Source organism: Ostrea edulis, chromosome 5, assembly GCF_947568905.1.
Source record: "Ostrea edulis chromosome 5, xbOstEdul1.1, whole genome shotgun sequence".
Taxonomy (NCBI): domain Eukaryota; kingdom Metazoa; phylum Mollusca; class Bivalvia; order Ostreida; family Ostreidae; genus Ostrea; species Ostrea edulis.
Window position 1 is genome coordinate 71,367,187 of NC_079168.1, and position 20,933 is coordinate 71,388,119.

Sequence of the window (20,933 nt, forward strand, 5' to 3'; positions counted from 1 at the left end):
CAAAAGATCAAAGGTATCTTCTAATTCATTTTTGTCGCCCAGTCTTACACCCGGGAGCACATTCAGATGTTACGTGCAAGCACTGGTAGCCTATATATAATTTTGGAAGTAGACCACTATTCTCATAATCAAACAAAAATTACAATATTCCATATTGTTAATGAGGGTCAAAATCTTAGAGAGAAAATTTACCTTCATATTATCAGCCCATTTAAGTACCTCTTTTTGTAGCAAGTACCCCTTTTCATAAACAACGAGAAGATAACTAGACACTGCTTTTCTATATGGGTGCAACGACACCATAGGCTTATTACAGTCTACATTGAAATAATGTGAATTTAATGCGTCATTTCCGAATACATAAATTCATAAATGTTGTTATGAGCATCATTCATGCAAACAATTACCATCATACGAACATCCCAGCTTTAAGTACCACTTTTGTAGACATCGGAAAGATTACTAGGCCCTGCTTTTCTATATGGGTGCAACGAAAACATAGAAATGTGGGAAATCTTACAGGTCCACAAGGATATAATGTTGATGTAGTGCGGCATTTCCCAATATACAAAGACGCAAGCGTAGTCGCGGACATCGTTCATACAAAACTCCAAATATACACAATGGCTCACTTGATCTACTTTTACCTTTCATAAAATGTATACGAGAAGGATTTGCTTCTACAGTCAACAATCTGACATCCAGGGGTCCGTGTTTGTCCAACTCTCTATTTTGTATTGCTTATAGGAGTTATGAGATTGATCGCTGTTCGTTATCTTCACCTTTCATTCAGAGAGCCACCATCTTTCAATGGGTGACATAACTTCATCTCTATTTTGAATTATGTTGAAGAGAATGACAGACGATTGGATAAATATGAAAAGGAAGAATTTAACACTTGTCAGAATGGATGAAAGGTATAAGAGGAATATCGAAATATCGTAAAGGACATGTTAAAACAAAATGCGCACCATCTATCCTTCTGTGTTTAGTAAACCAGAATGATGCGAGTCTGAGACAGGTTTTAAATGAGGAATATGCATTGGTTTCAGGTGACAAAGTTTGTAACAATACTATCTTTGCAATACTCATTATTACAATTGAACCTTAAACGAACTTTGTTTTAAATGCACATATGGTTATCCACATTTTGCAATCCCGAGTTCCCCCTTCAAAAGACAAAATTCTTCAAAGTTCCGTTTCAGTTTAAAACGCATTTGATATCCCTGTCAATGGAATGAATAAATATGAGATACCGTACCTATACTGGATTCCAAAACTTCATAAAAACCTTTACAGATATATATTGCAGGATCCGGGAAATGTTTTACCACACCATTATCTTTATTCCTCACCAACATATACAAGCGGGAAAAAGAAACTGTGCATTATAAAATTTAGTATAATTTTTCTATATTTATTGTTTATATTTATAAAATGTAAACAATCGATAAAGGTGATGTTTTTTTTTAACAATATCGGATAGTATCAGACTCAGGTGCACGGACTTTTTCATGGTTAGTAAACACATGTTTATTGAAGTGTTCGTACGAACGAGTTTTAATGGCCAATACTGTTTGGAGTAAGAAGTGTAATAGGTTTGTTTGGACACTATTCGTTAAGGAAAGCACTTTAGTTTTGACAAAATTTACCCTTCTGTCATCCCACGACTCAGCGAAAGCCAACGTAATCGTGCTGTTGGGATGCTTCAAGCTGGAATGACACAAAATATCATAGCAAGACACTTTGGAGTTCATCGGAACACCATCCAGTCATTATGGAGACGTTTCCAACAATCTGGTAACACTCGGGATCGACCACGTTCATGGCGTCCTCGTGTGACGTCGCGTCGCCATGACAACCACATTAGATTTGTGCACTTTAGAAATCGTATCCAGACAGCAAGTTTGACTGCTCGTAGCATTCCTGGACTTCGACCAATCAGTCCAAGAACTGTGTGTAATCATCTGCGCGAGCACAACATCACACCGAGACGTCCAGCGGGGTGCCCAATACTGATCAACGTCATCGTATCGCTAGATTAGCGTGGTGAAGACATCTGCGATTCAGAATACAGGACTGGGCCAATTTCATTTGGATAGCAGTGACGGCCGTTGTAGAGTGCATCGTCGCGTTGGGGAACGGTACCAGGACGCTAGTGTTGTGCAACGTCGACAATTCGGTGGAGGTAACGTTATGCTGTGGGGTAGAATAACAGCACGCGGAAGGACCCCTCTACAAATTGTCAATGGAAATCTCACCGGCGTACGTTATCGAGACGAAATTATTCAGCGTCATGTGATACCCTTCATACAAAGACAGCAAAATCTCATCACTCTGCAGCAAAACAACGCAAGGCCACATGTTGCACGTGTAGTCAGGGACTTTTTTGTTCAACAGAATGTCGATGTCTTGCCTTGGTCAGCTGTTTCAATCGATTTATCGAACACGTCTGGGATAAAATGGAAATTAACTTTGTTAATTCAAGTTCGAATACCAGTGTCGTTCGAGTGTGCTGAAATTGACGTTATTGTTATTCGACGTTAACATTAATGGATTATGTAATGAATACATTTGTTAACAGTATTACAAAAAATAAAATTTGTTCATTGTTATTTTTTTAAATTATTTTTTCATATATTAGATAATGCACATTTTCTTTTTTCTGCTAGTGTATATATATATATATATATATATATATATATATATATATATATATATATATATATACATTTATATATATATATATATATATATATATATATATATATATATATACATATCACTTATACACATTTTTTTCATGTACTTAGATTATGATGGTTTTTAAATATCCATGATGAACTGATTAAATCAAACAACTGAAAGAGAAACATCAGCAAAATGTGGTGTAAAACTCAAACGTTCAATTTGAAATCACAAGACTTTTCCACAAGAAAAAGCATCAAACTATACGACATTTGAACACATTACACCCCCATTCCTCTCGATTAATTATATTATAGATAGACTATTGCTTCGTCATTACTTGGGGCGTGGGGATCCAGGTTAGAATAGGTCCTCAGTACTCCTTGATTGTTGTAAGAGGCGACTAAATGGGGCGGTCCTTTGGACGAGATCGCAAAAACCGAGGTCCCGTATCTCAGCAGGTGTGGCACGATAAAGATCCCTCCCTGCTCTAAAGCCGTAAGCACCGAGCATAGGCCTAAATTTTGCAGCCCTTCACCGGCAGTGGTGACGTCTCCATATGATTGAAAGATTCTCGAGAGGGACGTTAAACAACATTTAATCAATCAATCATCGTCATTACTTTGTTAAACACAAGCACAAATACTGTGAAGTTGATATTAAAACGATGCTAGAGTTCCTCATTGACAATATCTATTTAAGGATGTACGGGACTGACGATTTTGAAATTACCGCGCAACTCCGAATGACGTAAATAAATCCTATGTCGTTCGCATCTCCTATTTGATTCTGAGTGTATGTTAGATAATATCTACAATGCAATTAATTCTATAGATATATTTTACATAAACTATGACAAAAATATTATTATATTCGAAATAAAAACAAATCGCGTAAATTTTACGACTTTAATTACTTTTCGGCAATGTAAACATAGTGAGACTTTTGAAACATTGAAATGCGGGGGAAACGCGGATTTCAGTCAGCTAAAGCGATCCAGCGTTACATTAAGGTTTTTTGACCCACAGAAGACGATGGAAAGCTGCCTCACCAAGACACCAGACGCCGGATCATCTATATTTGCAATCGCAGACGCAAGACATGTGTTCAGGTTTGTCAATCACTGTTAACACTAACAGGTTAATAAATTAATGCCGAGTACGCACGTACGTCAAATAAGAAGAAAACAAAATTGTTCAAGTGCAAATCTTCCCAAAAATTCCATGAAAATCGATGCTTGAAAACAATATTGAAATAGGGTATGAAATCACCGGCGCTTATTAAATTGTCAATGTCAGCTGATTGTTCATAGACTTTGAAGATCTAGATCAACCTAAATTATTTAGCCAAACATACAAAGTGTATGATACAAGCATCTGAGTATGAATATGTTAAAGTATTTGTCAAATTTTAATATACATCTCTATAAATATATGTTGGAGGAGGGGTCATATAAAGCTAGGATATACACAATAGATCAGTGGTTGATCTTTGCTTTTACATAAATTGATGAGTAAGATTTTTTCTTCCTTTAATAGTTGATGTTTGCAGTACAGACAGAGACAGGACACTATAAAAATCTACCACCACATACAAATTATACAAACCCAGTGACATGCTTTGATTTATTTTCACTTTGTGCAAAATATACAGCATAATGCCATAAATGGGTCAACTTTTATTTATTTTACTATATAATTGATTTTGAAATCATTTTCATCCACTTATTAAGATTCAATTCATAGTAACCATTACACCATTAACAGCACAAATATCTCCAGTATCTTGTTTCAGTGTCTTATTTTTTCCCCTGAACATTGCAGCCATACACATATTATATGATTGTGTTCCACTCTTACAAAGGAATATAAGGAAATGGAATGATAAATTTCATTAATCATGCATGTTTTCTGCATCTAATGTTGCTAAAAGTTTTTGAAATCATGAATAGAATTTATGTCCAGATCAAATGTTTTTTGATAAATGTTTTAGATTTCATAAAAATGAGTTTAGAATTATGATTTAAACAAAGGTTATTTTTCAATGAGTTATAGGCCTAGCGTAAGATGTGAAAGTTGACTCATTCATGACAGTATGCTGCAATTCTATGCCAGCATGAATGTGTTGAACAATAAAAAGAATATGAATTGTCACTCAGCTTCCTTAGGCCCCAATATTAACACTTCATGTAAATAGCCGAGGTTCATTAATGTATCAGTATTGTTTTTCAGTTCAGTAATTCAAATACCCCCTTCCCCTCCCCCCGAGTAACAAAAAAAGTAATTTTATTACAAAGGAATAGTAATACACTAATTGATAGCTGATTACAATAAAATCGTAAGGTAACCATGGCCTTTTTCGATCATGCAGGAAGATGGATGCTAGATATTTTCTGCCATTTAAGTTTAAATTCAGCCCAAAAATTTCAACACTATGACACTACTATTATACATGTACAACACTAAATATTTTTTTAACAAGACGCTTCATTAAAGAAATTTATTTAACATTATTAGTTTTCTATTCACCTAATGTATTATCTAGTTTCTTCAGACCAAAGTGTCCACTATTAAATGTCAGCTAGACCATGTAGACAGATTCAATGATGAAATCTAGTTGTATTCACCTTTTATGTGTTACACATACCATGTGAGAGTAAAATATAATTGTTCTATATCTATTTCATGTAAACAATATTTGGGAATTGTCAAGCTAGCTGGATAATTGTGCTTGTTTTTAAAATATATATGCAAATTAAAGATCGCCCAAGTCCTATAATGAAAAAATGACAAGCATGGTATTATGATAAATATGTACGTTTTTGTTATATGCATAATTTTGCAAGGAACTCTAGTTTTTTTTAAATGCATACATACCTACATGTATATACTGCCCACCATGAATAAGTATACACTCACCAAAATAAGTTACTTGTGCATAAAAAAGAAACATGGGTTACATCATAGATACAGATATTTTGATGCAAATACATAACTCTTGCAAATAAATATATAATGGTAGGCTTTTAACTTTTCATATCCTTCTGGTCTTTTTATTAAAATACTTGATTTTCTGAATTCTCTAAATAAGAGATATTATGTAAAATTTAAATTGAAACTATTTCGAACTATTTACTAATACATATTAATATTATTTTGTATTTGATGTGAATATAGTACCTTTTATAAGACCCTTTGATTTTTCAACTGTAATAAATCAATATCACAATTTAACAGACTATATCAAAGTATTGAAAGTCCATTATTGTTTCACATATATTGAATTTGTACCCTTAACTAATTATTTTATTGAGCTTAATTGAAAGTTAGATTCAGTGAATTAATTTGGCTCTTTTTCATTATATCATATACTATTGGCTATCATTAAGGTACAATGTATCTAGGTTTATATAATTGTACCTGTCAATAAGTTAGTCCTAATACTAAATGCAGTTTGGGCAAGACACACATCAAATATTTGATGCAAGTGTACCTCTAAGTTTTGAGAGGAATTCTTAAATCATTTAACACGTTAAGGGGCAATGGCGAAATCAAAAGTTCAATGTCTGACAAAAAACTAAATTCACATCAAAATTGGTACCGTATACGTTTTACATAGTTTTCACGAAATCACACCCCACTCCCCTTAAATCTAAATATTATGAATGTTGAAACTAATCGATTAACAAGTAAAAACATGCGAGTATATATAATACTGTTATACTTTTACTTCTGTTTATTCACAAATTAAAGTGTACATTTAAAATATTTAATGTTCATTACCGGTAAAATGCAATATATTATTATGTGGTTTTTAACAGCCACTTGTCTTTTTTCCACTAAAGTGAAATCGATGTTGGATGACAAAAACTTATTTGAGTTTTTACTCCCCCTGAGGCCCCCAACTATTTGAATTTAAATTTTTTTCCTGACATTGGTCTTTTGATTTCGTCCCTAAACATGATGGACACTCAACAACCATGGATCAAATTCTGTATGTTGACTCTGCCATTGACCCAATAACCAGAAAACTTACTACAAAATTTATACTTAGTAATAAGTTTTTATACAGGACCCTGCATACAAAATAACCTTTAAAGTAATAATCTTGAATACTTATGATATTCATTGTAAAATTTAATATTGTTTATTTATTCTATTAATATATATCATAGGGGCACATACTTCATTACAATTTTATGTCTTATTTTAAGTTATACATACACAACTACATGTATATAATTTATTGATTCTTTTAATAGATACCTAAAATTGTTCAAATACATGTTGTCAATATTTGAACAATGCACCCACAGGAAAGAAACATGGAAGAGTGTGGGATGCAAACACAAAACTAAACAATAGTAATTTGTCTGCATGTGCATGTACGCGCACGTACGTGCATTGCAATTTTGGTACAAAAAAATTGAAAATCAGAATTCACAAGGAATCAACATGAAACCTTGTTAGGATGATAGTATATTATTTGTATATACGCAAAATGATAGTCGTGTTGTCTGCACGCGCGTGCATGCACATGCATCACATTTTTCGTACACGAATTTTGTAATCAGTGTAACTTTTTTGTTGCTCATTCAAATGGTTTGATATGCATATCATAGGTAGATATTGAGATCCTTAACTGATCTGCATTGTCAAAATTACCAATCTGTACGTGCATGCACGTGCGCTTCTTTTTGATTGGATAATACATGTACTAAAACATCTGTAATTCTCTTATTAATGAAGCGAATGAGTTGATATTCACTTCATAGGTAGATGATATGTGTATCTATATATTGGTGTAACAAAAAATGCCAACGCAAACGTGCATGCACATGCATCATATTTCAAAAGTTAACTTTTTGAAGGACGATAATGGTTTTGTTTTTCATCAAATTCTTTTGATTTTGAGGTTTTAGGTGTGTCTTTGTACTCCTTACAAATTGCTGTGGTTAAAATTACTGGTCAGCACGTGCACGCACGTGTGCTGATTTCTGATTGGATGATTTTAAAATCACTATAACTTTCTTGTATTTGATGCAAACATTAAGAAATTCTTTCTGTGGGTATATGATAGAAAGGCCTGTACTAGAATGACATCAACAAAAGTACGGAATCATACTCGTGTGTGCGTGTATGCACGTGCATTGCTTTCTTTTATTTCTTTGCACTGAAATGACCATAGTAAATCATAGTAAACGTACTACATGTAATTAAAGGCTAAAATAAAATGATTTTTGCTATAGGTTTACAATGACTTTACTTTTTAACTGGTTTGGGGAACATATGTAATGGTCCCAGTTACAATTAGAACTAGTTACAAATGGAATTTTGATTTTACTTTAGATTGCAGAATTTTTATCTTTGATATGATTTTATAAAGAAATGCAACTCATTTTTAGCTCAAGTGAGCATTTCTGATCACCCGTTGTCTATCGTCTGACTGTCTGTAAACTTTTCACATTTTCGACTTCTTCTCCAGAACCACTTGGCCAATTTCAAACAAACTTGGCAAAAAGCATCCTTAGGTCGAGGCAAGTTAAGTTTGATGAAATGAAGGGTAACACCCTGCTCCAAGGGGAGATAATAGCGAAATAGTAGATATATATTGACAAATTTATAAAAAATTCTCCACAAAAATCCTGTGGGGATCTGTGTTGGAATAGATCCTCAGTACCCTCTTGCTTGTCGCAAGAGGCGACTAAATGGGGCGGTCCTTCGGATGAGACTGCAAAAACCGAGGTCCCGTGTCACAGCAGATGTGGCACGAGATAGATCCCTCCCTGCTCAATGGCCCTAAGCACCGAGCATAGGCCTAAATTTTGCAGCCCTTCACCGGCATTGGTGACATCTCCATATGAGTGAAATATTCTCGAGAGGGACGTAAAACAATATTCAATCAATCAATCTCCAGTACAATACTTCCAGAACAAGCAGGCCAATTTCATGCAATGAAGGGCCATGCTACCTTTAAAGGTATAAAAGAGAAAAGAGTCAATTAAAAATCTTCTCAAGAACTGTTGGGCAAGGAAAGTTCAAATGTTCATGGCAGCTTCCTGACATAGTGCAGATTAAAGTTTGTTGAAACCATGGCTCCTGGGGGGTAGGATGGGGTTACAATAGGGGATCAAAGTTTTATATCTGAATATATAGGGAACAAATCTTTAAAAAGCTCCTTCATAAAGCAATAGTTATATTATATAAATATTTATTATATTTAATATATATATTTATTTAATAGTAAATATATATAATGCTATCCATTTCACGTAATTTTTGGAATTTTTTAATTATTCTGATGTCAACCTTACGTGTATATTTTTCACAGGTTTTGAATATAATGTCTCCAGTATGGATATGTTTGACGATTGTTACCATGGAAACGAACTCACAGACCAACATGTATGTCAAAACAGGTGGGTTTTGTTTGGTAAATTAAATATAGTGGTACCCATTTCAATCAGTTTTAGAATTTTTAAATTAGTCATACCCTTCCGTTTTTTGGTGTTTTTTTTTTACAGGTTTTAAACATGATGTCTCCAGCAAGGATATGTTTGATGATGGTTACCATGGTAACGATCTCACAGACCTATGTCAAAAATGTCTTTTTCTGATAGAATAGACATAATGCTATCCATTTCACTTAATTTTAGAATTTTTTAATTATTCTTATGTCAGCCATACACTTCCGGGTTCTCTACAGGTTTTAAATATGATGTCTCCAGCAAGGATATGTTTGATGATGGTTACCATGGTAACGATCTCACAGACCTATGTCAAAAATGTCTTTTTCTGATAGAATAGACATAATGCTATCCATTTCACTTAATTTTAGAATTTTTTAATTATTCTTATGTCAGCCATACACTTCCGGGTTCTCTACAGGTTTTAAATATGATGTCTCCAGCAAGGATATGTTTGATGATGGTTACCATGGGAACGATCTCACAGACCTATGCCAAAAATGTCATTTTCTGATAGAATAGACATAATGCTATCCATATCACTCAATTTTAGAATTTTTAAATTATTCTCATGTCAGTCATACCTTTCCATTTTTTGTTTACAGGTTTTGAACATGATGTCTCCAGCAAGGATATGTTTGATGACGGTTACCATGGAAACGAACTCACGGACCTATGTCAAAAATGTCTTTTTCTGATAAAATAAATATAATGCTATCCATTTCATTCAATTTTAGAATTTTTTAATTATTCTGATGTCAGCCATACACTTCCGGGTTCTCTACAGGTTCTAAATATGATGTCTCCAGCAAGGATATGTTTGATGATGGTTACCATGGTAACGAACTCAAAGACCTATTTAGAAATGAATTTTTCTGTTAAATTAAAACTAATGCTAATTACTTTAATCACTTTAGGAATTTTTTCACTGCTCTGATGTCAGTTCCATACCCCTTTTTAGACAAATAGTAAATTTCAGTCAATTATAATGTCTCCAGCAAGGGTATCTTTGATGTTCGTTACCATGGAAACGAACTCACGAACCTATCTAAAAAATGTCTTTTTTCGATAAAATGAGTACAATACTATCTATTTCACTCATTTTTAGGATTTTTTAATTACTCTGATGTCAGTCCCATACATCCTTAATCTTTAATGATCAGGTCTTCCGACAGTCTGTTGGAATTCCCATTGGCATAATTGTAATTTTTTATTAGATAACCTGTTTTGTGAGGAAGAATGTGTTCAAAAGCTTTCTGCATGGCACCAAAAAAAACTTGCTGTGACCCTCAGCTCAACATTTGAATACATCCGTTTACCTGATCAGGATATAGGGCTCACGGTGGGTGTAACCGGTCGACAGGGGATGCTAATTCCTCATAGGAACCTGATCTCACCTCTGGCGTGTCCAGAGGTCCGTGTTTGCCCAACTATCTATTTTGTACTACTGATAGGAGTTATGAGATTGATCACTGTTCGTTATCTTCATCTTTCATCGACGACGTTTTATCTATTAACAATAGTCATTTTCACTCATATGTTGATTCGATATATCCCAGTGATCTCGAAATAAAGACACCTGTCTTCCATATCGTCTTCATATTTGTATATTTACCTGATCTCACCTCTCATGTGTCCAGGAGTCCATGTTTGTCCTACTCTTAATTTTGTATTGTTTGTTAGAATTATGAGATTGATCACTGTTCGTTATCTTCATATTTTCATTTACTGAACACAGACGTTAACGGCAATCTACCAACTCAGTTTTATGACAAATGGAAGGATCGCATCTTCTCCATTGTCAAGATGTTTCATATCTATATACAATGCATTCCATTATCACCTGCAAATGGGATTTATGAGTCCCAACTGATTCGATACGCAAAAACATGTTCTGCGTATAATCATTTTTAAATCGAGACAGGCTACTGGCAAATGAACTGATGTTTTAAAAAGGTTTCAAACAATTTCGTTTAAAGTCAGCAAATCACAGATTCTTTGGTCGTTGTAAAGATCTAATTTGCAATTACAATCTGTCATTGGGTCGAATGTTGGCTGACGTTATCATACCAAATGTAAGACTGTTCTTTACATACTTATTTTGACTACGAGTTATTTCGTTTACCTGAACAATATATAGAGCTAATGGCGGGTGCGACCGGTCAAAAGAAGATGTTTACTCTTCCTAGGCACCAGATCCCACCTCTGGTGTGTTCAATTGCCCATGTTGCCCTTATCTCAATTTAGAATTCTTTATGGCATGTTCGAGATTGATAAATCTTCGATATCTTCACTTTTCAATAGAAATTTTATTTCAAATGTAGGACATCCTTACATTTTGATAGAATTTGATTATTTCGGTGCACAGATCGTCTGTTTGTAAACATCAATACAAGACTTATTACAAGTAATTTTAGTTTCCTTCCCATCATAACCGACTGTGGTTTGTACATTGTTTACATTAGATTTATTATTTGCACCATGTCACTTATAGGCCTATGTACACAAGCTGCTTACAGTAGACTCCTTGTTGCGTAAGAATAATTTAGAGCCAGACTAGGCAAATGCTACCTTCCATGAAGAAAACGGATAATTTATGGGGACACATGTGAGTCATTAAGCTAAATATAATACACCTGCATATCCATGACATGACAGCGTTTGCTGGTAATTTCTCTGCTAATTTTTTTTCCCGCGTTCACATCTTTTTTCCGGCAACTGTCTGCTGTAACAATGTTACTTCTTCGATCGATTGTTACGTTATTCTAAGCATGTCACGAAGGACCCTTTTCGCTTGACGCAACTGTTTTATTCAGTTTAGGAGTGTGAGTTATACAGAAACTGTTCAATCAAATATTTCCTTGCGTGTATCACAAGAAATGACTATAAGCTGGTTGTTATTATTTTCTTTAATTTGGATGATGGTATTGGTCACTGTACTGACCAATCTCTCCGTGATCATCAACCACATCGTCATCCCTGTCTGCACTCTCGCTGTAGGGATCCAAAGCCGATGATGTTTCTTTTAGAGGCTTTTCCTTGAGACTTTGTGGTGTTTCATGTCGTGTGTCATAAGGCTGACCTTTCGTAAAATCTGATACAATGTTATTTGCCTGCAAATTCAAAAAGATACATGTACTAGTACTCATCGGTTTCTCACCATTAAATTATTGCATAGAAAGCTCTTTTCTATCCAAATCCATTAGCGAAATAAGTGATACTATGCACATGCAACACATGCTGACTGTTCACGTACCCAAATATAAAAAGTACCGCATCCGGCGCTGGTTGCGTGCGCCATATCCTCGTTATACGGTTTCAAAATATGTGCCGCCATGTTGATAGAGTTTTCCTCGATGTTTACCTTATCAAATTTCCTAACCAGGGTTATCAGAGCCTTTTTCCCAGATCTCCACATCAAATACTGAATATCCATCCAATCCTTCAATACACACAATAAATTCTAAACTTACCTGTAGATACCACATTCAGAAAAAAGATATGTACACTGTTTTTTATTTTATATATATATAATTATATATATATATATATATATATATATATATATATATATCCAAATTGTGTTTTTAAAAAAAAATCACAGTGTCCGGTATAAAATATTAAAAGAAATAGAATAAACAGTACACAAAGTTAAAAATTTAACGCCTGAGGATTATAAAATGAAAGCGCTTGCGTTAAATTTTTAACTTTGTGTACTGTTTATTCTATTTCTTTTAATATATATATATATATATATATATATATATATATATATATATATATAAGTAATGAAAATCAGAATGACACATTCCATAAAAGCAATAATTTACTGCAGCGCTTTCGTCATATCTACATGATTCATCAGGCAGTTCAAATATACAAAAATTGTTTAGTAACGTCTTTGTTGTGACGTCAATTAAACGAGTCCTTTATGACATAAAAAACGTTAACCGGTAGCGTTTGGTAATTGTCTACAATTCCGACATATTTTGTAAATAGATGCGAAATTGTTACAGTAGTCCATTTATTCAAATAATAATTTTTACTAAGTCTCTCTCTCTCTCTCTCTCTCTCTCTCTCTCTCTCTATATATATATATATATATATATATATATACATATACCTCCAACATTTCCTGCCTCTCTCCTAATAACGTGAAGGTGGCTTTCATTACGTCGTGTACGATTGGTTTCGGTGATTTGTAGTTACGTAGCTCCGAGATGGTGACTTGATTCATTTCCAGAATTCCGTGTGCGTACTTCTTCGTCTTTCTTAGATCTGCCAACACATCTTCTGCTTTTTGGATGAGCGATTGCAGCTTGTTTTGGAATTTAGAAGACTTTGCATCATAGATACTGTTCTCCAATGCAGAGAGGTTCCTTCTGTTGACACTGTCTCTTAGTTCTACCACATCAAATTACCACTTACATAATGCAACGAAAAATACATTAAGCTGCCTAGCTCTACCTTTATTTTCCGTGCAAATCTTACAGTAAGAGGAAATGTTTATGCGCCCTAATATATGTCTTAGTATGCCTTCGCCATGAAATACGGATATTTACTCGTACATGCAGTCAATAAGACGTTTTGTGAAACGCTATGTAGCCTAGTCTTATCATCATGAACATGTTTGTGTTTTTGTGTCCTAACATAACAATTGACCTTGTCTATATATGTTTCATAAAATTCATGACCTTGACCAAAGCCGGGATAATTACTACACCCTAATGAAAACGTGTTTAGTTCGTTTCAAACTTTAAATATTTCACAAGGTGTGATAAACACTAATACTGTTATAGATATCCCAGTGCACGCAATGACTAAACTGCTTTGATCTTGCTAACTTTAATGCACGGGAGTATATTTAAAAGCCTAAAATAAAATTAAAATACATAATGTATTTTGTAAGGGACGATAAATACCGTTCATGAATACAATCTTTATATGGTGCATGTACAATTCACGACTGTTCAAGGCGATCGGCAGATCCCCCATTGGTTGTGGTAATGATAAATTGAAATACAATGTACACTTGTTGAAACGAAAATAATTACTTTCATCACGCAGGTACAAATATGCCACATTATGACCCTTCGGATCAAACTAACTGTAAATCGTGAAATTATGACCCGGCAGACTAAACTGAAACTGTAAATCGTGATCCCGTTGAATAAACTGAAAGTAGCAATTAAATCGCGGAATTACGATCCCGTGGTCAAACTTATGCCTGCAGTATATGCATTGCCAATCAACGAATACTTGTAAAGAAATAAATTTTAAAAACCAGCAAAACGGAAGTAAGTAGGCAATCATTATCTCTCTCTCCATATTCTCAGTTTATTACTCAACAAACCTTTCGATAGCTGAAAGTATTGAATTTTATCTTGAGCTCTTTTTATCTCCCCTTTGTCGTCCAAGTCAAACTGTGCAAACTTATTTATGGCTCGCTGAATAACAACCGGATCTTTTGATTGTAGAGAACCCTGTAGTTGAACCCTGGCTCTCTTCTCTAAAGCTGTCTGTCAAAAAATCATCAATAGTTTTATCTACATATATAATTGTGTGCATTTAAGTTGGTGGTAAGAAAACAATACCACAAAATGCGGTTAAGACATAATTACCCAAAATATGAATATAAAAAGAAGTAAAATGTTAATATGGTTCGATTGAGAAAAAATACCTCGTAACTTCGTTGTTTTCTTCCTCCTTCTTTCGCTTCTAGTAAATAATTACAGACATTTTGAAATTCCTTGTCTTCCTTTCCCTTTGTCTTTATCTGTAGACCATACTCCCCTTTTTGTGAAATTGCTAGTATGATACAAAGCTGATTTCCAACTATCCGCTGTGAAACAAAACTCCTTAGCTGCTGACTATCCATGGCATGGTGAACTAGTCTACTTTGTACTTGCATCGTTTTCGTCATTGTAAATTTTATTTCCGTTTCTCTTTTACTGTGGAAACCAATAACACTGTCGAGATGTGTTTCAGGCTTCAATCCGGCGAGATCAGTTATAAGATTTGGACCAAAACCGACATCCGGATTGCACGGGAAAGGTTTGATGTCGTGCCTCGCGTTTTTGCATACAAGCTTGAATGAACACACCCAAGACATATCGTCCCCTTTCAAAATTCCATGAATGTCAATTTTATAAATCCCTGGACATGGAAACCGAACACTGAACAACACTTTACCATTCTGGTGTAGCACAGCGACATACTTATCCAACTGGCTTTCGGAGGAAATCGGTGCATCTGACTCCTCGTCATTATAGAAGAGTTCATATGTTAACATGATGTCATCAATGATGGAGCTTTTCATGGAAATATTACACATTCCGTCCTCAGAATTCAGAACACATTTTGGTGTACTCAAAATTTTCATTTTATATTCAAAAAAGGAAGGTCTGCAGTAGGGCATCTCTAGAAACTCCTCCTTTGAAATAGGGTTTCTCATAAGCTGCCACTCGGAGTTGTCAGGGAAACACCGGTAAACGAACTCCTCCGGGTCAGGTAGAAAGTAATAGTCATTAAGTATACTCACGCTCTCTCCAGTGGAGGCTGGCATCTTCTCACGAACACCCTCACCTTCATATATAGACAGGTCCATTATGTAGGTACATACAAGATTTAACACTCTATGCTTGAAAAATATCAACAGCTTAAAGCTTACCAAAGAAAATGTACATAAGAATCATAACAAGAGGCCCATGGGCAGCATCGCTCATCTGAGTCACCTTGGCCCATATTTCCCTACATATATGCTAGGAGTGAAAGATACATCGCGATGCAGCCGAATCGCGATGTAGTGGTCTCGATTCGATGTTTGATTTATTTCGGGTCTGTTTCGGTTCGATACGGTTCTAAAACTATAGCACACAGGGTTTTTAATAACACGGCTTCTGATTGGCCAATGGACTTGAAGATTGCCCAATCAACGTACAAGTAGACTTTATTGTATCAAAATGGACATAGTGGCGTTGAAAAATGCACCTCCAATGTATAAATCGTGGGTATGTCGACACTTCGGATTTAGAACAAGTGATAAAACTGTGGCAACGTGTCAAATATGTTTGAAAGATGTAGCCGTGAAAACGAGACGTACTACGAATCTCACATCAGATTTGCAAAGGAAGCATGACATTCATGGATCAAAACTTACTAAAGTTACTTTTCCAACGTGACGGTAACAAGCGGAACTGACGATGAGCGTCGAGAATCCCAAAAAAGCTGGTACGAGTAAAGATGCTAATTCTCAGAAAACGCAGAGATCGGCAAGTAGACAATTGCGTCTTACAGGTGTTTTCAGAGGAAACTTCGGGAAAGATCACCCCCGGGCACAGGCGATTACCAAGGTCATCGGATATTTCATTGCCAGTGACATGCGGCCGTATTCTGTGGTTCAAAAGGAAAGTTTCAAACATTTAGTAAGTACTCTTTGAAGAATTTGGTACATGCTAATGCATCTAATTGAAAATCATCGAATCCAGACTAAAGTATCGAAAATCGAATCGAGAAGGTACTGTATCGTTTCACCCCTAATATATGTATGTAAAACTTTGATCCCTATTGTGACCCCAACTTACTCCCGGGGGACATGATTTTTTGCAAACTTGAATCTGCACTATGTCAGGAAGCTTTAATGTAAATATAAACTTTTATGGTCCAGTGGTTCTGAGAAGAAGTTTTTGATGATTTTCCTTAAATATTTGTATGCAAACATTTGATCCCCTATTTGTGGCCCCATTCTACTCCCAGGGGCCATGATTTTACAAACTTGAATCTGCACAATGTCAAGAAGCTTTCATGTAAATCTACTTTCCTGGCCCAGTGGTTCTTGAGAACAAGATTTTTAAAGATTTCCCTATTTATTTGTATGTAAAACTTTGATCCCCTATTATGGCCCCATCCCCCCCCAGGGGCATGATTTAACAAACTAGAATCTCCACTATGTCAGGAAGTTTTCATGTAAATTTCAGCTCTTTGGGTCTAATGGTTCTTGCGAAGAAACATTTTTAATGACCCTCACCCTATTTTTGTGATTATCTCCCCTTTGAAAGAGACATGGCTCTTCATTTGAAAACACTTGAAAACCCTAAACCCAAGAATGCTTTTTGCAAAGTTTGGTTGAAATTGGTCCAGTGGTTCTAGAGGAGAAGTCGAAAATGTAGAAAGTTTACAGACAAACAGACATACGAAGGACAGCAGGCTATCAGAAAAGCTCAGTTGAGCTTTCAGCTCAGATGAGCTAATAAAGTCGACACAATGTTTAATTAAGATAGATGACCTTTTGCCTCCACAAGAGTCCATTTTCCTGAGTTGTGTCCCACCACTACACGGCATGCCCATAGCGGAAATACAAAACGCCAGCCGCCATTGATGTAAACAGCATTCCACATGTTGCGGAGGTTTCCTAGTTCTTTTTGACCGACATCATACCCTGCGCTCTTGGCGAAACCCTGAATAATTGTGCAAGGGATCTTTGCCGCTCTGAAATTGGAATTAAGCAACATTGATATTCAAACTCAATTAACGATACACTAGGTATAAACCAGTGCAGTGAAGGAACCATGGGGTGGAAGAATATGGATACAAAGCGCACGAAAATCTAGAATAACACGATAACGATACAACAATCGAGGTTCTTACCGACAAAGCAGGGTAAAGAGTGTGGTGTATGAGGATTTTCCCTGTTGCATGCGTCTAAGAATTTCCATCGGTGAATTCAGTATAACATCTGTTGGAAATTTCATATCTCGGACATTTTGTCCGACGACCCAGGAGAAAATTGCACGGACCTGCTGGACGTCACGTGTCATTCCTTTAGTAAGTAATTCGGCCAGATCTTCGAATGTGGTGGCATCTTCCAAATTAACCTTTTTTGCTCTTTTGTCACCCTCTGCAATGTCAGCAGTTCTTAAAATGTCCGACTTTCTGTTGACTGCCGGTTTAGGTGGAGGGTATCCATCTTCAGTTTCAGAAATGTTAATCTGATATAGACATACATAATTCTAATACTACATGTACTATAAACTTGACAATGTACTGTACACGGGAAATTTTCAGCCCGCATTATTTTCGCGCAAATTCATAGCTCAATATTGAATTAAAACGTCGGTTGTTTACTGTTTGCTTCTTTCTATCTAGATTTGAATTTATAATCGCCAATTCCTGATATATTTGAAATGAGGGAAAGTAAAACGGGGTTGAAATTTACCGCATATACCAAAATAATATTGAGTACTCTGGATTAACAACCTGTTGATATATTTGTTCTGCGGACGTCTGTAGATGTATTGTAATGATAGTAGTAAGTCTATAACTGTATCTGTGCGAACTGTAGGCATATTATGATTATTTCCTATATTCTATAATTTTTAGAAGGATTTACGGGAGTTGCACCGCCTTTGGTTGAATATTTAGTTTTACAAATATGGTAATTTTTGCCACTTTGTGGTATTTAACTCCCTTTGGGGACGTAAGAGGTACAAACTTGGGCTACAACCCCTCCCCCTGAAATTTTATAGTTTTTTATGCTAATGTTGTGATAACTACATGTATGACTGTTAAAACTCTAATTCTGCTTACCTTCATTTGATCTATGAATTCAAATGTCATTTTGATTAGAAACAATTTGTATTTTGTTATTTTCTTCTAAGAGCGTGGCCTCCAAAAAAGTAGAAACTCTAACTGTAGTACAACATTACAATATAATACGTATAAAATGAATCTCCATCTTCCGGTTGAGACTGGATGGTGATTTTATGAACAATGTGCTAGATACTGTGCACAAATGCATTTTGGAAAAAAAAAAAAGAATGATTTGGAAACTAATATGGATTTGGTTGTGCTCCTTGAATTATGTACATGTATAAAAATGTCCGGGTTTCACTCATATTGGCGACAATTACATGTAATTTTATTGTGCATTCTATCTCCTGTACCACAGGAGCTAAGCCCGTTTGGGGCCGAACTCTGTGATACCATAAATGTAGATCCGGTATCACATTTGACCTTAGATTCCAGAAGATATTATTAGTGTCATGTTGATTTGTTTTGTTTGTATGGGTTTTTTCTGTTCACTAATGTATCTTTTGGATGACCGGGGTCTTTTTGGCACGATAAAGAACTCGCCATGTTGTAGTCTTGTACAAGTCAACATTTGTGGCATTTTTGACTGAACTAATTTGGAAGGGGCGTAATACAACATAGAAACAAACAAACAAACAAGAGGTCCTTTAAGGTCACATAGATGATGGTATGAAACGAAAGGTCTTGCTATAAAATATTTATACATCAAAGATCCCGAGGGCCCGAGAGTGGACTCGCACTTCATTGTCAGCGTCTTTGAGGAAGATAGTAATCCGGGATGAAGAATTATACAGTGGTTGTAAGAAGACAACATCCGGCAAAAACTTTTTCCAAATCAATACCGGTAGCTTGAGCTAAATCTTTTGTCAATGTTACAAAGGCTAAAGCAATTGACATCTGTAAGAAACATCATTGAAACTCACTGCATTGTGAATTTCCAGTCTTTTTACGGTATTGACTCTCAACGTATATTTAAGAGTTTATTCGGCAACTAGTCGTAAAAAGTATAATCAAAACAAAACTAGTTTTGTTCACACAATCTCAAATATACTCAGTATATATTTGATTTAGAAATATGACTGAAATGGGTTAGAAATCTTAATACTGACTTTTACAATGATACTAGTGGGCCTTCCATACTTTTACAATAAAAGCTGTTTAATCATTTCAAACACTACAGTCATATTAATTATACTTAAAACTATACGTTTACTTAACTATAATACCCAAATTACTTTAAAGGGCATGGACTCGGCTGAGCTGAAAATCTTATTTTATTAATTTTATAAATATTTATCAATATTAATATTATATTAGTTAATTATATTATTTATATATAATATTGATTAATATATTTATTAAATATTTTTATTAATTTTATCATTTTTCCATTTTCATTGTTTTCGGTGCTTAACTAACGTATTTCTAATGGTCAACCAAAATTTGAATATCAATTTTTTTTAGTTACAAGTGAGATACATCACTCACAATTCTTTGTTATGTAAACAAGGCTCGTGCCCTGTTTTTTGTTTATAGATTGCTTGATAGAAAAATAGCATGTTTTAAAACAGAATGAGATGTGCTAAAACACTAGAAAACTATTAAATCATGTTTAGAGTTAACTTGTAAATTGAAAATTCTGCTTTACACTAACTTTTTACTGTTATATCTAACTTATATGTAAACAAAAACAGGACACGAGCCTTGTTTAAATAACAAAGAATTGTGAGCTCTGTATCTCCCATGTACATCGACAAACTGTCCACTCAAATTTTTTATGACCATTAAAAAATATCTTAGTGAAGCATTTCAAAACACTCAAAATGGAAATATAAAATTTGAAATTTTTCAGATCAAATCGTGTCCATGTCCCCTTTAAGCATGTGCTGCGAGCATGCATATGTGTATCTAAACAACTAGGTCACGTGGACCATCAAAGTAACCCTTTGGCATGACGATATGCATTTTCATACAAACTTCATACATATCTAAATTAGTGTTTACTTATACCATAGGACTACAACGTCCACAAAGAGATGCAAAACAGGCTTGTACAACCTAGTTGAACCGTTGGTTGTTTTATTGTTTAACGTCCTACTCGAGAATGTTTCACTCACATGGAGATGTCATCAATGGAGGACGTCATCATTGCTGGTGAAGGGCTGTAAATTTAGACCTATGGTCGGCGCTT

At 34.9% G+C, this 20,933-nt stretch overlaps 1 protein-coding gene and 1 long non-coding RNA gene across 2 annotated transcripts; one reads left to right on the forward strand and one right to left on the reverse strand.

Annotated features, from left to right (window-relative positions):
* Window positions 1–3,391: 3,391 nt before the first annotated feature.
* Window positions 3,392–9,880, forward strand: LOC130054744 (uncharacterized). Its single transcript, XR_008803053.1, has 3 exons — window positions 3,392–3,799; window positions 9,019–9,106; window positions 9,760–9,880. It is a non-coding gene; the product is annotated as an uncharacterized LOC130054744 (long non-coding RNA).
* A 2,065-nt stretch (window positions 9,881–11,945) lies between these two features.
* Window positions 11,946–18,268, reverse strand: LOC125652398 (hillarin-like). The gene is made up of 7 exons (XM_056165416.1): window positions 17,801–18,268; window positions 17,439–17,641; window positions 14,835–15,739; window positions 14,508–14,673; window positions 13,278–13,558; window positions 12,411–12,596; window positions 11,946–12,267 (listed from the first exon to the last, which is right to left on the reverse strand). The coding sequence occupies exons 1-7, from the start codon at window positions 17,968–17,970 to the stop codon at window positions 12,064–12,066; spliced, it is 2,115 nt and encodes a 704-aa protein (XP_056021391.1). The 5' UTR covers window positions 17,971–18,268; the 3' UTR covers window positions 11,946–12,063.
* Between the last annotated feature and the right edge of the window lie 2,665 nt (window positions 18,269–20,933).

Coding starts and splice junctions, on each gene's coding strand:
- LOC125652398 (XM_056165416.1), bottom strand. CDS start 17,970: ATGACACGTGACGTCCAGCAGGTCCGTGCAATTTTCTCCTGGGTCGTC. Junction 14,674..14,834: donor GAAAACAACGAAGTTACGAG/GTATTTTTTCTC, acceptor ATTTTTTGACAG/ACAGCTTTAGAGAAGAGAGC. Junction 12,597..13,277: donor AGAGGCAGGAAATGTTGGAG/GTATATGTATAT, acceptor TGTGTATTGAAG/GATTGGATGGATATTCAGTA.